The sequence below is a fragment of the Suillus fuscotomentosus genome, assembly GCF_016647785.1.
Source record: "Suillus fuscotomentosus strain FC203 chromosome Unknown F5891scaffold_47, whole genome shotgun sequence".
NCBI classification, from domain to species: Eukaryota; Fungi; Basidiomycota; class Agaricomycetes; order Boletales; family Suillaceae; genus Suillus; species Suillus fuscotomentosus.
The window spans coordinates 206,830-228,626 of record NW_024539559.1 but is presented as its reverse complement, the minus strand read 5'-3'; the positions used below and the strand labels follow the sequence as shown (position 1 = coordinate 228,626).

Genomic DNA, 21,797 nt, shown 5'->3' with positions numbered 1-21,797 from the left:
GACGCAGTACCTGTACCTCCTCCTCATATTCCTAACGAACTATTGGCTGCTGTCAATAGTTTCACGCAAACCATGGAAGCCATGATCGCCGCCCTCCATATAGAAGAACAATCCCCTCCCATTGAACCTACTCATGAAGAAATAGAAGATAACCCTAATGAACAATATCTTTCCTACTACGAAATCAAAGATCTTTCAAACGCGCTCAAGGCACTTCATATTCATCCTCCAATGACCATTCCTAAATCATTATCCACGCATACGTTCAAAGACGGGATTATCCCTGTCAAGACGCTAGGAGCAACTGCTCCTTCTACTCCAGCTGAGCTAATCGCGGAGGCGGAACGACAAAATGTCGCTTGTAACCACCCTATCGAACGAAAATCATCCACCGCTCTTCGAAAGAGGACACGTGGACAGTCCTATAAAGGAAAAGGAAAGAAGCGAGCTACTAGTGCAGACGAAGCATTAAGCCCATGACCTGGTCCCTCCCCGCTACGCTCTACTTCATCCAATCCAGACAAAAATCGGGTTTGCCGATACTGCAAAACTCTTGGGCATCGTCAAGTACATTGCCCAGACTACTATTGCAGAGTATGCAGAGAGTTAAGTCCTGGACATCTTTCGTTCTATTGTCCTAGGTATACAGGCAGTACGCCTACCACTCTGACTTGGAAGGATGAGGGATTTTACACCGCACTAGCTCTCTGGGAAAACACCAAAGATGAGCAATACATTGCGCAGTGTCAGGAAGAAGAAGCTTTCTATCGCTCCGAGCAACTAAAGGGAGGTGCTGACGACTTGGACTATTGTGATGATCCTATTTACTACGCTAACTTAGATGATTAAAGTCGGTGACTTTATGCCTAGTAGGGGGGTAATGTTACAATCATGCTTTTCTTTCGCTTATTTGTCCCTTTTATCCGACAGTACGCTTTTCATTTATGATCACTTGCCTTTCTTGAACTATGTACTTATATCTCACGACTACCTTGGTCCGTGCGCACATATCGACTTATTTAAGCATGTGTATTAGCCTTGTAGAACTTCACTTGAATCTTACTAGGTTTTACCAGAACTTCCTTCGCTTAAGACCTCCAATCTTAAGTCGTCTGAATTAGCATTCTTAGTTGAAGCACTCCTTCGACTAAGTCTTTACTGAACCCCTTCTTTTCTGAAGGACTTCACGAAACTCAACAGCTCGAAACTCTGTCGAGTCACTGTTGTTAGAACTACCCTAGTTCGTAACACTTATCATGCATCCAGTTGGAAGAATCAACACGGATTGGTCATGGGAGGACCGTTTCCTTGTCTATATGTACCGGTTTGATGGTACAATGAGTGCTCGTGATCCTGCCACACAGTTGCACTCGATTAGAAGGGCGAAACATTCCAACGGTACATTAGTGGGCGATATTATACCACTGACGCAGATCAAGGCTCCTGTTAATCTCATTCCTCACTTTGGAGCCAGTGCAGACAGCCATTTTACCTCACAGAACAGCATGGAGCACACGTCAGAGTTTTGGGTAAATAGATTTTGGGACAAGAACACATTCTTTCCGCTCTCTATGTAGCTTCCTGCCTGTATTTTTAACTTTCGTGCTATTGGTTGTCAACGAGCTTCTTTCTGATATATTCTTAGTTCAACAAGCATTGATGGATGTAGTGACGCCGTGCGATAAGGGCATCTTGTTGCTCCCACCGTTGTCATATTATAGCTTAGAGTATACCAAACAAATGCCACCTCAGTTCTTTTTCAGGATGGGTGGCTATGGAATAAAGTTGTCGTCATTGGTCTCGCTCCCTGCTGCTGTTTCAGGCGATGCCCTTACAATGAACAAGTACACAGCTGAGGAACTAAATCATCTAGTTACACAGGAAGATGAACCCTCTGATTCGCAATCGCTGGGACACATGCTCTCTCATATCTTTCAGCCTTTCAGCATACCTCTACCGGATCTATCTACACTCCAGATCCCACTCAAAAACATCCTTTATCACAACGAACGTACCAAAGCAAAATTCAGCAAAAATTCACCAGACGACCTGGTGCCATTGTATGATACTGATGCACAGCTATGGAACTGGGACCTTCCAACTCTTGCTCCCACAAACGAATCTGAATCAACAACTCACTCTCAACCACCTGAAAGCTTAGATTCGGAGGGCAATGCAGGGACTGGCGAAACCGCAAAAGCAACTCATGAAGAAATTTTCTCATCATTCTTCAATGCTTTGGCTATCTGCTTAGCGAAGGCAGAGCCCAAACTACTAGCCAACCCCACTGCGACACACACGTGGACTGCGGCCCATGCACATAAAGCATTACCTGGTAGTGAGGTGAACCGGAAACCCGATCTCCTCTTATCAGATGAGATCACAGCAAATTGGGGGAATATCAGGGTATCAGCTGAGCTGACGCACAGTTCATATCAACCTGCATTGCGACTCGTGAAAGCTGCTGATAGTCATGCATATCTCATGCTGAGCGAGCAGACCTGGAGGCGCTTTGCGCTTGTACTATCACTCACCAACGAGTACCGGGAGCTCAGAGTCCTTTTCTATGATCATGCCAGTGGTGTCGTGTCCCCTGCCTTCAATATCTACCGAAAACCAAGCATTGTTGCTCACATTATTGCTGCCCTTCATTTCGGCAGCCTCAAGTGCATAGGCTATGACTTGATAGTCTCCTTCACAAGACACATTTCTCCTCCCCAACGCCACACCAATAACTATCATCTGATCAAGAACCTCCCTGCCAAATGGCAACCTGCAGATCACATCATGGCTGCAGCCACATCTGAGCTCCCTTATCCACCACCCAATGATGTTGAGGGTGCACCAAGTGCTGTCATCGAGACGATATATCCCGACTCAGAGCCCGAGTCTGAGCCAGAGCCAGAACCAGAGTCCGAGTCAGAGTCAGAGTCAGAGTTGCATGCTGACGATGGTACACACATTTCTATGAAGAATCTGGAGGATCCCCACCTGGTACAAGCCACTGCCATCTCCAGCGCCCCCCTTCTCAACCTCGCATCCCAAGCGCCTGAGGAGCCTGACAGTATCTATTCTGCTACACCCCATCCTTCACAATTCCCGTATTCAGCTCAGTCACCTGAACCGTGTGGCAAAATTCGTGTCAGGGACACGATCTACACGATCACAAGGATCCTGTTTGCGAGTCGCGGCCTTGTTAGTCGCGGAACTGTCTGCTACTTGGTCTCTTTGGATGATAAGGAATTCATCATCAAAGACCATTGGGTTCAGGGTAAGGAGGATCAGGTGATCTTGAATGAGATCGAAATGTTGAAGTGCATGCCTGGCGTCCCTGGCGTTCCCGAGTTGGTGGATTGGTGGGTGGTTGAAAGGTCGAATGGAGAACCTGATGTGACCAGCAAATATCGAAAACAACCGCAGCACCTAAGTATTGCAGGGACCAGTCGCTCACACATTCGACTTGTCTTGACGCCCTGCGCTTGCCCCCTGCATATGTTCTGAACTCTTAAAGAGTTCGTGAAAGCGCTGAGGGACATTGTCATCAGTAAAGTGTTTTTTTTTGATTGGCAATCTTTGAACTGACAAATCTAATTTCAGTTCAATGCACGGCGGTGGAGGAACACAAGGTTCTACACCGCGACTGCAGCTTAAATAACACAATGATTGTAGATCTGTTAGGAGGTGGTAGTAAAGGGTTTCTAATTGACTGGGAGTTCGCAGTGCGCATCAACCCAGATCTGAAGTATGCCATCGGTGGTACGGTAAGTGTGTTCAGTTAATTACAGTACATCTAGTACTGATCTGTTCATCCAATCTACAGGGAACAATCCCGTTCATGTCTCACGGGCTTCTCGCCCAACTCTCAGATGCACAACAGGCAGTGCTGGGCGGAAAGAAACCGAAATATATCCCGAAAATGTCTTCAAACGCTTTGGCATTGCCTGTATTGCATGTCATTCAATGCTTTTCAGACGACCTCAAATCACTTTTCTTCAACTTCATCTGGATTTGCATCAAATTCTGTGGCCCCCATGGCTAGGTACGCCAGGATATGATAGGAAACTCAATACCTGATCGCTGGAACAACATGGACCTCAAATCCTGCGTGGCCTTCAAGGGCAATTTTTTCGCAACCAAGAAGGAGGAACACCGTCTTGTAGACGAGATCCATCCTTACTTCAAAGACTTAATCCCTCTCGCCAAGGAGTGGCTTACGGCTTTGAAGGACAACATGGAGAACCCTGTTTCCTTCAACACCATCCTTACATTATTGAACACTCATCTTGACCGCCTTCCGGATGATGAGGAGCTCATTTCCACTGTCAAGATGCTCAGAAAATCTGCTGCTATTCTCACAGACCGTGTCGAGAAGCGTGCTGCTTCGCAATCTTTCCCCATGGAATTACCCAAGCATCGGAAGGCTGATGGTATTTTGGAGACTGACAATGAGTCAGATGGTTAGCATACATACAGGCTGATTATTCAACGTAAACATCATTTTTCATTGCTACTTTGTTGTACTCTCATTCTCACGTTGACCCAATGTACTGCATTTTTGGTTGTTGTGACTTGTATGACTTATAAATTATGTTTCTTGGCAACTTGACTTCACACATTTATTCTCATCAAGATGAGTCACTCGAAACATGCAGCATTGATTATTACATGGTATGCGCTTCAGTGTGATGTTGCATGCATTTTTGAAATGTAATACTGTCCATTACTCACATCAAGGCCGTTCTGTTGGTCCACCCGGCGCCGAGGCATGATATTATTATATAAAAGACTGGTGAGTTTGCGACTTGATGAATCGCTAGACTCAGGCTTCACCTCTTTCTCTATCCTCCATGTAGTTGCAATCATGCCTCCTCGTGCTATTAACAGCCCCAAGAAGAAGAGGTTGAAGCGCAAAGGCTCAGATGCTTCAACTGGCAGGGCAGGTGTACCCAAAAAATCTTGTCAGGCTATGGACCTCACCGAAACACTCAGTGTACCACTTGTTTCCCTTGGCCTTGCTGAAGCTGAAGATGGTGCTCCATGACATTCTGGCCGCCCCAACGCAGGGACCGGAGGTAGGAACAGCCAGCTAGAAAAGATTGGTGCAGTCCTTGAGTCTCAGTCTCGAAGTCGTCCTCCCAAGGGCTCCACATCCCTCAGTCCTAGTATCCCAGTGAACCCTCAGGCTCCGGAACCAGCTCGTAAAGGACGGAAGGGTCGTTCAAAGGTCAGGCATGTAAGTATTCGTTTTTACTAATGCTGATGTTTGCATTCAGGCGGTTCCTCCACCTTATAGTTCACTAACAGTTACCAATGGTCCTGTGAGCATTGATAACACAGGTCCTGGTCTTTCAATGCACCAACCTGGCGGAAGGTTTGGTTTGGTTGCTCCTCCCAGTGCTGGCCGTAGTCTTCACGAGGCTAACAATCCACATGTCGCTGTTGGCTCGAAGGCTGTCAAGAAGCGTGCTACGAAAGTAGCTCGTGATCCAAACCCACGCAATATCATACTGCCACTCACCACCTTCATGGAAAAAAACTTGGATCCAGCCCTTTTCGAGGAGGACAACAATGTCAGGTGTCAATCTATACTGCGAGAATCCCAGCTATTGAACAGCGGACCCAAAGTCAGCAGCACCAACGACAGCGATGATGAAGACGAGGATGAGGATGAGGATGGGGATGAGGACGAGGATGGGGAGAGGGAAGAGGATGAGAATGAGTCAGACGAGGATGAGCACACCAATGAGAATGGGTACCAATGTCACAATGGCCATCCAGGTAATTTCCTTTATCGTACTGAGATCCACCTGATGTTGTTCCCTCTTTCAATCTTACAGGCTTTTCAAACAAATCGCTACCTTCGCAGCCTCGAGTCGTTCGTCATCTCTCACCTGAATTTGATTTTCAGTACTCCCACGATGAGGATGACGCGGCTGCTCAGACGAGCCTCAATAAAAACACTGTAGCAAACTCTCAATCCTCGACCGTCCACCAGAAAAGTGACTCCCAGGTATGCTGACATGGATTTACTGGCATTGCTCTTATTCTTTTTGCTCTTAAGGGCTCTCTGGATCCTTCGGTAGGAGTGCAACAGCAACAACAGACACAACGTTCTGAGGTGAGCAAATGGTTTTTATTCTGAACGAGGCTCACAGTGATCGTTTGCATACCTCGAAGCCTAGCGATGTGTTGGAGTCCCACCACAAGAAAAATGGCCAGCCCCGCCTTCCCGACCCTGAAACTCTTGAGCTGCTTCATCAAGTAGCCGAGCACGCTGATGACCAACAGGCTCCCCGGAGAAACAGAAAGACGAAACGGTCAGAAGATGGGCCCAAACCTACTCTATTAGCTTGGTACGGGCTGCGCTGGAAAAGCTTCCTTGAGCACACCAAGGGAGAATGTCGTGTGGAACACGCACTTGACGATCTGTTCCCGAGTTTTGTTGATGATCTTCCAGGGTCAGTAACTGAAGTTCTCATTGCAACTTTAGTCATTTGGGACAAGGAAGGAAAACAATTCGAAGCTGGTGCGTGTTTGCTTCTTCTTGCGCTAATTTGTTTCATGTTGCAATCCAGGGGTTTGGCCGGAGCAAAAGTGTAACATGGCTCAATTGGTACGTGTTTCGCTCTCTTAATTTACAGTCTCACTGATACAATAGGTCTTTATTGAAGTTATATGACGATCTTTCGACCTGGCGATCAGAACTCAAGACAACTGCCATAGGCTTAGCACCTCTTGCATACTCACTTGTTCCCCCCATGTCAGTCCCCACTCAAGAACATGCAATGTGGGTCCAGAATGCTGCTTCACAATTACTTTCGGAATCCGAGTTTTTACGGTTTGGATTGGATGCATTGGTGAGTGATTGTGCACTGACTCTGACGACATACATTAAAATCACTAGGGCAAAACAAGGAATTTCGCTCATCCTGGCCTTCTTGACGCAGTTATTGGATTCTTTTACATGGGGCCATACCGAATTGCCTGGAAGAGGCCAGATATCTTTCACAAGCAATTGCCCATCTCATGTTTGGCTTTGGTTTCTGCTGCGGTACTTTCTTACTTTCTGCCTTGACATCATGTATTGACATTTTTATAGTACAACTGTGTCCTTGACGGTCTCGTCAAAAACGGTCACGGCAAATCTTATCCCAAGTTCTCCACCAAGGAATACGGCCCGATATACCGCCAGATGGTCAGAATGATCGATCAAATTCTTCAACATCCATATCACGGTCCCAGGTTAGTAGCACAACTTCAGGAATGGGCTGAAACAGGATGGCAAGAACAACCTTTTTTTATTGAAATTTCGGATGCTGATTATTTTCACCCAGGGCCGCATGTCTAAAACTCGATGGTGCTGAGGAGACCAAACACACCCATCTACAAATCATCCTCGACTAAGTCTTCACATTCCTGTGTCCGAGTTACAGTACTACCATAGTTTGGGAGCCGTTTTTTGTTTTGTATTTTGCTACTACTAGTATACTGATGTTTCCATACCATGTGATTGAATATATTGCCATCGTTCCTAAACACCTTGACTGTACATAAATGAATGTGTGCACAATGATTGCTCTCCGAGTGCTCTGTGAGTGTCTGTACATACATAGACAGTGAAAAAATGTGCAATTTCACAGGTAGTTGTTATTTACTGGGTGGTCTGTGAGTATCTGTACAGATATCCACAAAGTAAGGAGCTACTGTGACAAACTGGCTAGTAGGGACCAAGCTGTAGAGCTTGTGCGCTGTACAGCTCTGTACAGCTCTGTACAGATCATTCTGGTTTGCAGATTCGGACAAGACAATCTGATCTGATCTCCTCCCAACTGATGCACCCGACTTCTTAAGTCAGGCCCTCAGATATGCCAAATGTGCAACAGATGTCTTCTAGACACTAGCGTGACCACCCAGAAAGCGCGGAAGATAATGTCAAGGCAGGCGCTAGAAATGTTATACTCCACTTGTGTCCCTTATCTAGACTTGACAGAGTGGCCAAGAAACTTCTGCATATTCCGGGATTCTGCTTCTTTGCCTTCCCTGGTCACTCTTAATGATCCTGTACTGCCTTCTCGACCATAGCACTCATACATACCTAGCTTCATTTATCTCATTGCAATAGAGCTCATTCGGCAGTCTGCCTGACGGCAATCTCATCAGTATCCAGATGGAACATTGCTATTGCTCGGTCCCAACCACTGTCTACTATCCAATCGTTTCCAGTTGCTTCGGGTAACAATCACGTACTGCAACGCTAGATGGATGTCAGCAACAACGCCCTGCCAGAAATATGGACAACACAGCTCGTTCCACCTGCCAGGCGAATATCAGATCAACGCCTGTTCAAGCAGCAACCTGCGAGTATGGAACTTGGAGAGTGGTGACCAAATAACCTATAGGGTAAGACTAACGAGATGGAGAAGGCGCACCACAAGTAAGCTACCTGTTGTCTCCTGACCGGAAGATGTGGGTAGTGGTGATGAGATTGTGGGACATCGAGAGAGGCAAGGTGTTCGCCCAAACACCGGTGGAGTATTGTTTGTCTGTTGAAGTCAAGCTGTAGGGTGAGTGGTGCGTGGATCTGCTAAACAATGGAATGACAAGGGTATGGGATGTGGAGAATCATTCGATACTAGGCATTCCTACATCAGTACAGTCATCTATGGGCGTTGTTGCCTATTATTTCCAGAATCCCAGTCAAGATATGGACTACACATAGTATAGATATGATTTATTGACATACTTTGTTGTTCAGTGCATTCCTTCGAACATTGCATCCAAGTCCATTTCACTGCATGACTTCTCGCAGAGCAGAGGCATATATTTCTCGACATAAGTCAGGTTTTCAGTGAACAAGAGCTGTACACATCCTGTAAGCGACAGCACAGACTATGAACGCCAAGACCAATCGTGAAAAGACCCAGAGTTCAGATCAAGTTCGAAATCAAGGGTATAAATGGCATGCGTCCGATCAAAGCGCACACCGCTGCAGCTGGAGTGGGATGGCATTGATGCTGCGCTGTATCATCCTGTACCTGACATCCTGCATCATTCATCTGTCGTTTAAGTACTTCTACATCTTCTACATCAAAAAGCACTACTCACATGCAATTGAGGAAGTGCCTCGGTGATGTCAAGTACAGCACCAGTGCTGCTTGCTGCTCCAGAAAAATCAAAATTTCTGCTGATGCAGCGCGTGGCGACATGATTGGGTCAACATTTGGGGACCAGACTGCTCACTCCACAGAAGTTGCTCGCCAGATTACTCATTTAACCTCGAGAGTAGATTGTGTTTACCTCCGAGAACAAGTTTGTGCTGTGCCTCGGTCAATTTTACCAAAAGATCAAAGGTATATGTCTAACAAAACATCGTGAAATGTGTGGTAATCCTCGACATGCGTACTTACCTCAGACCAGGTCTTGAAGGGGTCATACCAGCTATCTCTCCTTCCTGCCACTGCAGCAGCATCGTTAATCTTTGTAGTACCAGGAGGGAGGCTCAATCATGATGTATCCACCGTTACAATTGTGGCGTTTGCCATGACACTGAGGGCCCTGACTGACTGCATCAGGAAATTGACCTGAAACTGTTATGACCAGATATATATGACAAACAAAACACATTATTATGTGTCTAGTTTTAGATTTAAATATTCTTATGATTGTATCACACATTTATGAAATAAGATATGATTTTATAAGCGAGATATAATTCTGATGTGTGTATTACAAGCTGTCAGCAGTATGATTCAACCATTATAATTGGCTGGCATTGAAACACATTCAGCTGCAAAATGATATGATATTATCATGGTGTCACACATATATGAAATTAGATATGATTTTATGAGGGAAATACAATTTCAATGTGTGTGTTATAAGCCGTCAGCAGTATGATTCAACCATTATAATTGGCTGGCATTGAAACACATTCAGCTGAAAAATGATATGATGGTGTCACACATATATGAAATAAGATATGATTTTATGAGGGAGATACAATTCTGATGTGTGTGTTACAAGCCGTCAGCAGTATGATTCAACCATTATAATTGGCTGGCATTGAAACACATTCAGCTGAAAAATGATATGATGGTGTCACACATATATGAAATAAGATATGATTTTATGAGGGAGATACAATTCCGATGTGTGTGTTACAAGCCGTCAGCAGTATGATTCAACCATTATAATTGGCTGGCATTGAAACACATTCAGCTGAAAAATGATATGATGGTGTCACACATATATGAAATAAGATATGATTTTATGAGGGAGATACAATTTCGATGTGTGTGTTATAAGCCGTCAGCAGTATGATTCAACCATTATAATTGGCTGGCATTGAAACACATTCAGCTGCAAAATGATATGATATTATCATGGTGTCACACATATATGAAATAAGATATGATTTTATGAGGGAGATACAATTCGATGTGTGTTATAAGCCATCAACAGTATGACTCAACCATTATAATTGACTGGCATTGAAACACATTCAGTTGTGAAATTATATGATTTTATGAGGGTGATATAATTCTGATACATGTATCATAAGGTGATGGCACTGTGATAATGTAACATTTCTTGACTGGCCTCAAAATACATTATTATGTTTAACTTTAAGATCAGATGATATTATCACAAGTGAGATCCTATCTAACATATCAGGCACAGACAACGGCTCAGTATCAATTGTGTTCAGCCCGTCAAGCACTACTGTGACCATTGTATGAGGGCTCCAGTGAAAATTGCCTTGAATTCATTGTACATACACCTTTAATTCACACAATAAGTACTCATACATTTTACAGGTCTTCCAGCCCTGATCATAAGCAGATCTCTGAAATGTCATCAAATAACAATATCCGCCTTATTCAAAATACCTTCTATTGCTTTTATTTCTATATTTTCGATCATCAGCAACGCTCTATATACCACAAGGAAGGAACTCACACATGGCCAACTGGAGACTGTGAAAACACGATAGAGCCAAATTACCTGTTAATCAAAATGAAACTGATGCGCCCATAACAAGAACAATGCAAAATTCCATTTGCGAACTACAAACCATCATGCCTGCAGTACCTCCACACTCCCGCAGATTGCCCTTCTTCATCTAAACCCCAGACCCTGGTGATTTTTGATGTGATTTCATCTCCAGACTTCAGGCATGAAGTCACAGGGATCGCCATAACTGTAAGCAATTATGAGTCCTGCTCGTCAAAGTGAAATATGATTATACCCTGTAGCAAATACCATGATATCTGCCTGTAGCTCGGTGCCATCAGCAAATTGAAGGCCGTTTTCTGTGAAGGACTCAATTGCGGAACCATTCTTGATTTTAATATTCCCGTCGATGATAGATGTACTCGCTACCTACTCCATGTATGCCAAGATTGGTTTCGAAGCCAACCTTACGCCAATCCATCTAGAATCGCCCTGCGATTGTGATTAATGTATCTGGAAGTGAGCCTTCGAATCATCCAACATACTTGTCTGCAGTCTCAGCAATCATAGGAACCATATGTTGATGCAGCTGCCTAACAACTGCCCAAGGTAGTGAGGTATTGTAAGTATCAGCCAGCTCAGTGGGAAGTCGTCATTATAGACAGCTAGGCAAGGTTTCGTTTCTCCCTCGCACAGGCATTTCTCTACATGAAATTAAGTGGTGTAGGACGATCAAGGAAGAGAAGGAACATACACGCTTGCCCTTCGCATATGGAACCTTGGCAACTGCAGGGCTGCGCCCTTGCAATTGGATACCTTCATCACGTTGTGCATGCCGTTTCAGAATATTTCGAGCCCAGTCGAGAGGGGAGGATGGTGACGTAGCATGAGCACTGGAGGGGCTGCGGTTGCAGTGGAATAAACGACCAAGAAACTGTGTCGCCTGGCGGTGCTGAAGAGTGGGGATGGCTTCGTGCAGAGGACTGAGGATATCAAGGTCAGGAAAACAAAACTGAATTGATAGTGATGACATGCATGGGAACATTTTGGTGGGAATCCATCGAAAAAACCCTGGGGTACCCGATAAGCAGGTGGACGTCATTGGACCGGAGGTGGTGCAGCACTAGCCTAGAGTGTATATGTTGAAAACAATAAAATCTTTTGTTAAATGTGTCATGTACATGGAGTGCCAACCTGTTGACCTGGCATATTGCTGACACAACTTTGGAGAATGGATTATCCATCTTCTATTTGACGCAAGGTACATGGTGCTTACCTCGTATCTTCGGGTCAATTGCATTGTCCAACTTGAAAAGTGTGGTTTTAAACGCCTCAATCGCTTCATCGTAGCGTTGTACTTCATGAAGCATTACATACTTCAATTTGTACCCAGTATAAGACGAAGTGCTCAGTTCAATGACCTGTGCATCGCTGGTATCAGCACTTGAGCTCGACAATAAACATCACTCGCACCTTTTCTGCATCGTCAAGGGCCTCTGTATAGAGCCTTCGTGTCAAATTTGCCTTACTTCGGCACGCAAAAAGAGACTCGCAAAGAGTCCAGGCTTATCCCTGCTGAATAGAGTTCAACAGCCATTTCATAATTGCTCGCAGTAACAGCTTCGTCTCCCTTTGTGACACAACGTGAAGTACACTTGTACTTGAAGGCTGAAGGACACTAGAATGAGTCTCGATTTTCAGATTGTCCAGAACTGCTCACCAGAAAACCATTCGTGATAAACGGGCTTCACAGCCTCGCTAATCATGAGCATCATATACTGATGAGACCCAGCCACTTCAATCACACGATCAGCGCAGAGAAATGCTTCACAATGTCTTTGGTTGGCGGTCTGCCATAACAAGCTGAAGTCCCAGCCAAAGAACTGTGCAATGCATATGGTCAATCAGTGAGGATATCCTCTGAAGCTTCGTAGTGATGTACCTCCATGAATGTATCCATGAACCCATCCAAGTTAAAGCTACCGACGACCATGGGAACAATTATCACCTAGCATTGCTGCCACTGACTCCGTCGAGATCACGAATGTCGACGATCATTGATACCTAGTATTCTGTGAGATATGAAAATGATATAACTTGAACCAAAGAACACACATTGTGATGTCGACACCGTGACTACAGAAATCTTGAGCAATGTCATGTGCTGATGAAATATTTAGACCTCGTTCGATACAAAAGATGTGACAAACCAACCAGAAATGCAACATCCGACTACGATTGCTTTGTCTTACCAATATGATCAGCTGCAGAATTGAACTCTGACGAGTGCACGGCAGACCCTTTGAAGCTTGCCTGCGTCCATGAGTCACGTTTGATGAGTTCGAGAATTACATACCTTCCCAGGGATGTCGGGAACTTTCAGGCGACTGCCAGATCCAGTGGAAAAAATGTGGTGCTTAACGGTCAGAACCCTAGTGCTATCGTTCCAAGATGTTTTGGTGATCGTCGAGGCCGTCCAAACGTCGTGTGGGTAATACTGTACTTTTGCAGCTGGGGTGTAGACTGGCCATGTTGGTGGAAAGCTGCAAACCGGATTACAAAAGAATCAAAGGAGTTCTGACAAACCACTCACTTCAGGTAAGGTGTTCGGTTGTACCCTGTAAGTGTGTTAGTCAATCCCTTTCCATAGAGGAAAAGGCACGAACAAATCATAACATGCAGACAAAGAGCCTTGTAACGGTCCGCTATGAAATCACCTTCAAGCCTTTAGCTAGATGTGAATACCAAAATTGTGATGGGACGAACACTATCCCCAACCCGAGGCTTCCTATCGATGACAAGCGTGCCATGATCAGCCTCCCTCAGGCTGTTGCTGAGGGGACTGAGCTTCCAGAGTCAGAAAGTGCTCTCGAAGGAACGTGATTGCACACCTTTTGAGGGAAATTGGTCAATGAATTAAGATAGGTTAACAGAGTGTAGTAGGCCTTCCACTTTGAATCTGGAAGGGGAACAAGATAAATGTCTGCAGTACCCTTGCCATGCTTGGTGGTAAAACCAAAGCAAAACCGCAACCAAATTAAGCTTTTTGCAGAACAGGTTCATTCAAGGGCTCCTGTAGGAGACACAGTTCATTGAGACCCGTAGTAATGAAATCTATGAAAATGATTATTCGTAGATGTGAGTTAATGTGTCAACTCGAAAGCAATGAAAATGTACTTGCCACCATGACGAGAGGACCCGAGACTCATCCGAGACATCTGACCCATCCTACCAATCTCATGGTCACAACATGCCACGTGACCCACAGTCATTGGTCGGCGCGCCGCGGCCGCGTGTGTCGTGGCTGACACTGTGCCCATGGCTGCTACTAGTTAATTGGTTGTGCCACAGACTGTCACCAGAGTCATAATATGTTGCAACACTTATACATAGGAGTGTGAATATGTAGAAGCGCTGTAGTACTACGAAAGCCGCACTTGAAAGTAGGAACACAATAACCCGATCTGATTGCCCACATTCTTGCTTGTGATAGGAAGCAGCGAAGGAGATGATGGATATGGTGGTAGCTGTTCTCTGAGTTTTGCTCTGAGAGCGGAACAAAATTAGATGACAATTCAGGAGACTGGATAGACAAAGACGTACTACTCGATAGCACCCCCTGCTGTTCCCCGTGATTTCCCTTTGAGTAGCTTCTTTGGGATAGTGAGACTCGATAGCCCCAATTCCGCAGCGACGCCAAGCTCCTGTAACCCGAGAAAATCATCACCAAGTGAGTCATAAAACCCACCTGTAACAAAGGCACTGTTGTCACCTTCGTAATCCTCACCAGCAAAAAGTGTGCCATTGTCGATAAGTTCCACCTATGTATGTGTGCATATGATGAGTACAGTGAATGTTCCAGTGAGTAGCTACTTACAGCTTTGCGATACGCTCCAACAAGCTTTTTCTCGAGGTTGATAAGGCGCGAACCATGCCGGATGATGTCGTCCTTGATGTACAGTTCAAGATCTTGAATCTTCGCGATTCCACTCTCGAAGAGTGTATGAAGAATGATTTCCTATAGCATACTACCAGTAAGTTAATGATGAGTGAAACATGTGAGATGTACTACCTCTGGTGTCATGCTCTTCACATACTCATCGCACATCAATCGTAGCATTCGACCGACATTGAGCAAATACTCAGATGTTACCCCCACCATCACATCCAGTGCAATGCTTGACGTCCCTGGAAATACAACAAAAGTAAGTGCATGATGATGAAAGAGGAGTTTGGAACGCACCTTGAAATCCTTTATGCTCTATTACCTTCCGATTCATCCATTTCAGACACTCATCCGCATTCTTCTCACTCACTTCTAGTTCCACCGATCCCTTGACCTGTCCAAGGTCAGCATATCTTGCTTGCCATGGTCGCTCATCTATGACCTTGTCAACCCTGCCTTCTTCCCCAATATCTGGCAGCTCGTCCCCCATTCCACCCTCTTCTACATTCAGGTTGAGCGTGGTAAACTTAGCGTGCATCCATCGGACCCGTTTGAGCGTTTTAATGTTCGTATTCATGACAGTGAGGAGGATGTTGGGCGCGAGAGTACCTTTATCCTTATACTTTTCTACGGACAGAAATTGCGGATGGGGGTTGATGCAACGAAGGGCTGGGGAAGAGCTGGAAGTCCATTGGCGAGAAGTGAGTCGGACTGAACATAGCACCACCAGCTCGAGTTCGGGTCGTCTGCGGTGGGAATAGGCGCAAAGGGAGCAGGGATGAGACGTGCGCATTTACGAGGACCATAAGATGAACCGTTTCTGCATTAAATAAGTGAAGAGGTACTACAGTTAGTAATGGACGGAGAATTGGCAGAAGAACAAGAAGGTGAGGCTCACAGCTTGCGTTTCTCTCCAAAGTCATTATCCATTGACATTAATGCTTCGTCTGCTTCGCTGCCACAATCATTTGTAGAGGCAGATGAACCGTACCCATTCGGGATTCTTGGTAGCCCGGTTTCTGATTCAAGTGCACGGAACGTGGCCATACCATGTGGTGTACGCTCAAGTGCAGGAGAATCGGCAAAGGAGAGAGATGGTTTGTGTGCATGCGTCGTTCCATCAATTTCTGGCCTGGCCATTGCATTAGGTCTCATTGGGACGAGAGAAAGGGAATGTAAATGTCAAGATAGAGCAGTTGCAAGGGAAGATAAAGGTATTCCTTGCAGTCTGATCGGATGAACACGTTTGCTGATAGACCTGAGGTTGGAACAGATGTGTGAGTGGCTGAAGAAGTTGTATGTGGCGATGTCTACGACCCAAAAAGGTAGATGCTGCTGGTAAACACGAACTATTAGCACACTGTTCTGTATTGTGTGAAACAACACACTTTTTCGTACTCATGGGTCCGCAAAACAATGCGACTTGACATTATTGATCGATTTGTGATCATATACTGATCATATTGCATATAGAGAGGTTTGTAAAAATGATCTATCTAAACAAATGTGTAGCCAATCTAGTTGTAAAACAAGAATATTGCGCCGAGAGAGAGAGAGACGGGGCACCAGTAGGTTCGCACAGGACAATGGAGAAAAGGGTGGTGCCGGCGACGCATCTTGAAGGTCTTATCAAGGTACATTAACGACACTGGTTGAGCAGAGAATCGAATACTAATGCTGACATACCTGTAAAATCAAGTCGATGAGGTCCCAAGGAGAGCGAGCGAGTGTTCAGGAGGCAGTGCAAAAGCGAAAGGGTGGTATTAGGGAGCGGGTTAGAGGAATGGCAGGATGAATTAGTAGTCGGTAGAATAGAATGTTACTTGCATGATGTCTGATATAGCGTGCGGCCCTATCCTAAAATAATCCCAATAAACTAAAATTTCAACAAAGTAGCAACCACTAACACTGAGTCTGCATTACCAAAGTATCAAATACTGTCAAGTAGTTGCTTGTCAGTGGCGCACGTGGTACGAAACAGGAGAACAAGACACCTAAGAGAGCACTAGCAACTGCTCGTCATGGAAAATATGTGAGATGCACAGACAGCGTTTGACAAAGCATGTCGAACCAGACGCGTCCCGCCTCATCTTTTGTATCCGAACCCTGCTAGGTTGTTAGGTTCAAGCCATTCAACTTGGCGGAGACAAGCACTGCTACATAGGGGTTAGAACAAAATTAGTAATCGATTCGAGATACAGAATCATAGTCAAAGATCTCACCAAAAGTCTGATGAAACATGAGTAGACGAGATATCCTGGACATGAATGTCTAAGTTGCTCAGATCGAGGTATTACCTATCGGATACAAAGTTCAGATTTGAGCGTAGTTGAGCACAAAACCTTACCTAAGTACCAACATGCGTTCAGATCCTCATTTGGACACCTGCAAAAGTGATGACTCGGATATAGGGTGAGCGACCATGTATATCCCCTGGATGTTAAAATATCTATGGCCCAAAAGCTTTACTTCCATTGCACGCAAACAGATACAAAATTTTGATCATAGTAGTAGACAAGCAGGAACAGAAATAACATAAATAGAGTTCATCATATGACTGACATGCGTAATAATATGACAGTGAAACAGCATGCGGGGAACTTAGACCTGGTGGTACATCTACAAGTAAGAGCATCACTAGAGTGACCAGCAACTGGAAGATAAGGATGAGGTTGACATCCAGTCGTCAAGTGAATCGGATTCATCCGTCTCGGTAGTACCTACATATAACCTTAGTGAGAGAAAACTCAAAATGCTACATGCTCACCATCATCACTATGGTGGAACTCGGCGATGCGTACAATAGCTTCAGACAACATGTCAACTTCTGACTGTGCGCGTTGCTTCTTCAAGTCCAGAATGTGGAAGTCAGACTTGAGCACATTTAGTGATTTAGACTCCTTTGCTGTGAAGCTGTTACCGTGGTCGGGGTGTAGGGGCGCATTAGCTTCTGCCAAAGACATGTTTGTATATGCACTGTATGTGAAGTTATCTACCCAAGCTTTCATGACATGAGGAAGTGGAATAAATTGATTGTCGGGCTGTACAGTGTCAAAATACTGGGTCCTCGTAATATGAACAGGACTTACCCTAAGGACATGGTCGTGCGGACAGGGACATTGTGAAGTTAAGGGGAAATCATGAAGTATTCGACTGGCACTGGAATCTTGTGTGATATCCTGAGACTGCGATGATGTGCGAAGCCATGCATAGCATTTTTCTTGAACAGCCTTTGTAGGCTGGAAGCAATTGACTGAACGGACATTTGGCGTGCTCCCACAAACACAACAGCTTTGATTGTGACCAGCTTCTTTGGATCAACACGACATAGAGCTAGAAGTAATTTTAGAGTGTCGGACAAGATTCTTCGAACATCATGGCTCACTTGGGTGACATCTAGCGTCCAGTTCTTCACACAAGCTCGCAATAGTGGTACTGAACAACGATACTTCCATTTGAGCACGATCCATGTGTTCCTCCATAAAAAGATGGCCTCCTCGCTTGAGGTATTCCAAGCAACTTTCCTCTTCATGCTGGAGGCCTGTCTGCCTTGCGTCCTCTTGTAGGCTCGCTTCAATAAGAGCCTTGATATCAAGAGGATCCACCAATCCAAAAAGCACGGAAGATGCGGTGAAAATGGGAGCTGGAAGCTGGGAATGTAGAAATGAGGGAACAATATTAAATACATATAAGTGCACTGACAATTTCAAATCCTTTTGTCTGGAGCCAATATGCTAGGTCATTCTCATTGTGTTCAATTCCAAGAACATCGAGGTTCAAAAGTGAGTTGCACGTAGAAAGGATAATATTTGACATGTTGAAAATGGTGAGCAGAAAAAAACAAGAGGTCAGGGATGTTCACACGATAATGGAATATTGAGGCAACTATACATTCGGTTTGGGAGCAATGGCCCAGCTATGGCGCATCATGGCGATCAAACTATAAAAACGTGAGACATAGCAATGACGATAACAAATGATTAAATTCACACACGTTTCGAATGCAGTGAAGTCTAGGCCCTCGCTTATACCATAGGTTTAGGTACACCATTGTGCCATCGTGCGCCATCGACAAAGCTATAAAAAGTCCTTGCATTATGGAAGTTGTGGCTTCTTCCGAAGCCCCTCAGCAGCATAGATGAGCATGATAATGGTATTGTTATTGTTGCTTACCTTGTATAAAATCACCTCACACGATGAGGTGGCATCTAGCCGCAATAATAAAGGAAAGACTCGAAGTCACAAAGTTTTGCAAACGGAAGACACTGCATTTCAAGAGCCCTCCTTACAAACGGCACATGAACGAAATGTAATTTAGGTAATCACTTTCTTCTTTCCGCGCCTAGGCCGGCTAACCCGTTGGACATCGCCCTTCCTGCACATTACATTCCTATTAGTTGGCAACACAGACATCACACATATGTAAACTTACTTGATGTCACATAATGCGTTCATAGAGGTCATGAATGTCGTGTGGTCCGGGTCGTCAGATTGTTCGAATAGCATGGGAAGTGTCTCGCAAATTTGCATATGCATCTGGCTTGGAGATGTAAACTCAGAGGAGTCTTTGACTTCGTCGTCAAAGGAGTCTAACAAGACATCGTAACACTGATGAAATCAGTGTTTGAAAACGACATGTGGAGCAGAAGCAACTGACAGAGGTTACGACTAAGGACAAGGTGGCCACGGGCGGGTATGCCGCCTGCCTAAAGGCTACGGGATCCAGGTCAGCGAGACAAATCCGATGACCTGGTTTGGTGTTCTGCCGGAAGACTACATGGTAAACCATCTCTGTTGTGATTTGTTCGCGGAGGAACCACACCAAACCATTAATCTGTGCGACACTATAAGAGTTAGAACACCAAAGCCAATTCACAACACTCACGGCGAGCGGAAGGCGATTTGACTGTGGGGGCATCAGCTTCATTATGATGGACATGACTTTATCATGTAGCGCAATTCCGAAGATATGTCTGAGGTCGAAGCCAGCGCGACTGGTCCTGATTGATGTAGACGCATGACACTTGTTGTCATACATCCAAAGAGTGAACCAAGGGTTGCCCTGTTCTGGGATGAGACAGGTACGGAAAAATGAAGATAACATGAACGAGAGCGAGGATGTCCGCCTCAGACATGACTTTATTGTCTGCTGTGGTAACTACTACGAGATTAGCGGGCTGTCAGAAGAATCGCGTTACTCACTCTTTTCCAAGTCCTTCTTCTCCAAATCACACCTAATCAGAGTATTGGACCAAAGGGAACTAATCAGCGCCTTTCGCTCTGTAGAATAATCGGCCATGACAAGTAAGAACAGATTGGGAGAATCTCCATGGCACACAAGGACTCGTAACATGCAACGAAGGGTGGAAAGAGCCTTTCCCCAGTTGGGGTAGTCAGCTATGATATTGGTTAGTGTGAGTTTGTGCTTGGCACCAGTCGATTTGGCCTTGGCATCACCTCCGCTTGCCGGATAAGGGGAGGAACCCATATAGGAAGTCTCCACTATGGATGAGCCAATGATCGAGCTAGATGCGACCAAACCCGACTCTGAAGAGTCGGCGGTAAAACTATGCGCGCGAGATGTAACAGCAATAGGGTTGTAACACAAACGATTGACAGCGGGAGACCGCACAGACAATTCACAGCTGGAACGAGGTGCGACCATACCCGGGTCTTGTGGTATGAAAGGCGTCTGTGTCAGATCAAACACGATATCCGGCATCGGCGGGAAAGATGTGAAGTCGAGAATGGGCAATCCCACAACATGAACAGGTTCATAGCCCATAGGATGAAGTGCGAGATGAACAACGGAGTCGCTATCATCAGTTACCTATGGGTATTGTCAGGTGAGACAAGTTAAAATTGCGAACTGCACTTACAGAACTGTATAAGTTGTAGTGATTGCCGTCGTCACCCAACCTTTGGCCTATGAAGGGAAGATCAAATGTATGAGACTGAAGTTCCAGCTGCGGGACTAATCAGTTGGAAGACGTGGTGCTGTCTAGATTCAACTTGCCAGATAGATGGGCACTGTGAAGTCTGGCCGTGGCTCATAGGCTGCATTGTGTACCAACGGAGTCTGCAAATAAGCAGACAATTTAATCTGTGATCTCAGCTAGAGAGGCAGTCAGCGTATGCAGCAAACCCCCTCGAAAAAAAGAAAAAATTACGTTCGCAAGACCTGCTTGTGTAGACTGCGCCGCCAATGAGATATCGCCAAAAAATCAGGCATGCAAATACATACATAAAGAGGATAGAGAACTGTCTCTATAGGAATATACCCTACGTGTTACAACCGCTCTACTTTCTTTACTTCTCACGTATCTGCCATTATGCCTTACGTTCTTAGCAGCTTGCTTTCCTTTCTTGGTCTTACTTCCGCATTCGATCTCTGTACTATTATCTCACCGTAGCCCTGGTCCGTGCGCATATAAGTTTCCTATTTAAGCACGTGTACTTTACTTAGAAACGTCACTTCAATCTTACTAGGTTTTACCCTGAACACTTCCTTCGCTTAAGACCACCAATCTTAAGACGTCTGAACCGAACTCTTTGTCAAAGCACTCCTTTGACTAAAGTCTACGAACCTCTTCTTATTTGAAGAGCTATACAAGACCTCAACAACGTGAACGCTCTGTCGAGCCTTTGTTGTTATAAGAACTATCCTAGTTCGTAACAAAAGATTGAAGTGCAGAAGGACACCTATATCCATACGTGTCAAAGAAACCTCGAAACCAGAACAGAAAGATCCTGACTGAGCAAGACAGCTAGTGCAGGCGAAGAAAAAGGCGACAACCTGACTTCACTCACCCCTACCTTCCAAGCCCTGAACCTTGGTACTCCTGTACCACCATTGAACATGTCGGCCTCATCCAAGACAACAGAATTCAAGATCAAC

General features: G+C 45.1%; 7 protein-coding genes across 7 annotated transcripts; 3 read left to right on the top strand and 4 right to left on the bottom strand.

Annotated features, from left to right (window-relative positions):
* Positions 1-1,256: 1,256 nt before the first annotated feature.
* Positions 1,257-4,039, top strand: F5891DRAFT_1192062 (uncharacterized protein; the record flags this gene model as incomplete). The annotated part of the gene is made up of 5 exons (XM_041367553.1): positions 1,257-1,516; positions 1,578-3,462; positions 3,514-3,544; positions 3,598-3,761; positions 3,821-4,039. 5 exons carry the CDS (start codon positions 1,257-1,259, stop codon positions 4,037-4,039), a joined length of 2,559 nt encoding a protein of 852 aa, XP_041222929.1.
* A 48-nt stretch (positions 4,040-4,087) lies between these two features.
* On the top strand, positions 4,088-4,462 carry F5891DRAFT_1192061 (uncharacterized protein; the record flags this gene model as incomplete). The annotated part of the gene is made up of 1 exon (XM_041367552.1): positions 4,088-4,462. One exon carries the CDS (start codon positions 4,088-4,090, stop codon positions 4,460-4,462), a length of 375 nt encoding a protein of 124 aa, XP_041222928.1.
* A 399-nt stretch (positions 4,463-4,861) lies between these two features.
* F5891DRAFT_1192060 (uncharacterized protein) lies at positions 4,862-7,404 on the top strand (the record flags this gene model as incomplete). Its single annotated transcript, XM_041367551.1, has 11 exons — positions 4,862-5,030; positions 5,064-5,224; positions 5,274-5,778; positions 5,838-6,010; positions 6,062-6,118; positions 6,178-6,526; positions 6,576-6,613; positions 6,672-6,857; positions 6,905-7,051; positions 7,100-7,242; positions 7,335-7,404. The coding sequence occupies 11 exons, from the start codon at positions 4,862-4,864 to the stop codon at positions 7,402-7,404; spliced, it is 1,998 nt and encodes a 665-aa protein (XP_041222927.1).
* A 1,347-nt stretch (positions 7,405-8,751) lies between these two features.
* Positions 8,752-9,569, bottom strand: F5891DRAFT_982736 (uncharacterized protein; the record flags this gene model as incomplete). The annotated part of the gene is made up of 6 exons (XM_041377250.1): positions 8,752-8,859; positions 8,985-9,035; positions 9,106-9,158; positions 9,298-9,358; positions 9,408-9,476; positions 9,519-9,569. The coding sequence occupies 6 exons, from the start codon at positions 9,567-9,569 to the stop codon at positions 8,752-8,754; spliced, it is 393 nt and encodes a 130-aa protein (XP_041222926.1).
* A 4,986-nt stretch (positions 9,570-14,555) lies between these two features.
* Positions 14,556-16,039, bottom strand: F5891DRAFT_982735 (uncharacterized protein; the record flags this gene model as incomplete). Its single annotated transcript, XM_041377249.1, has 6 exons — positions 14,556-14,774; positions 14,831-14,971; positions 15,026-15,141; positions 15,197-15,508; positions 15,535-15,719; positions 15,798-16,039. 6 exons carry the CDS (start codon positions 16,037-16,039, stop codon positions 14,556-14,558), a joined length of 1,215 nt encoding a protein of 404 aa, XP_041222925.1.
* Positions 16,040-17,536: 1,497 nt separating this feature from the next.
* F5891DRAFT_1192057 (uncharacterized protein) lies at positions 17,537-18,715 on the bottom strand (the record flags this gene model as incomplete). The annotated part of the gene is made up of 6 exons (XM_041367550.1): positions 17,537-17,619; positions 17,667-17,940; positions 17,989-18,138; positions 18,186-18,232; positions 18,285-18,549; positions 18,602-18,715. 6 exons carry the CDS (start codon positions 18,713-18,715, stop codon positions 17,537-17,539), a joined length of 933 nt encoding a protein of 310 aa, XP_041222924.1.
* A 498-nt stretch (positions 18,716-19,213) lies between these two features.
* Positions 19,214-20,962, bottom strand: F5891DRAFT_1192056 (uncharacterized protein; the record flags this gene model as incomplete). Its single annotated transcript, XM_041367549.1, has 8 exons — positions 19,214-19,274; positions 19,332-19,507; positions 19,557-19,733; positions 19,785-19,961; positions 20,008-20,060; positions 20,102-20,729; positions 20,779-20,865; positions 20,912-20,962. 8 exons carry the CDS (start codon positions 20,960-20,962, stop codon positions 19,214-19,216), a joined length of 1,410 nt encoding a protein of 469 aa, XP_041222923.1.
* Positions 20,963-21,797: the final 835 nt, after the last annotated feature.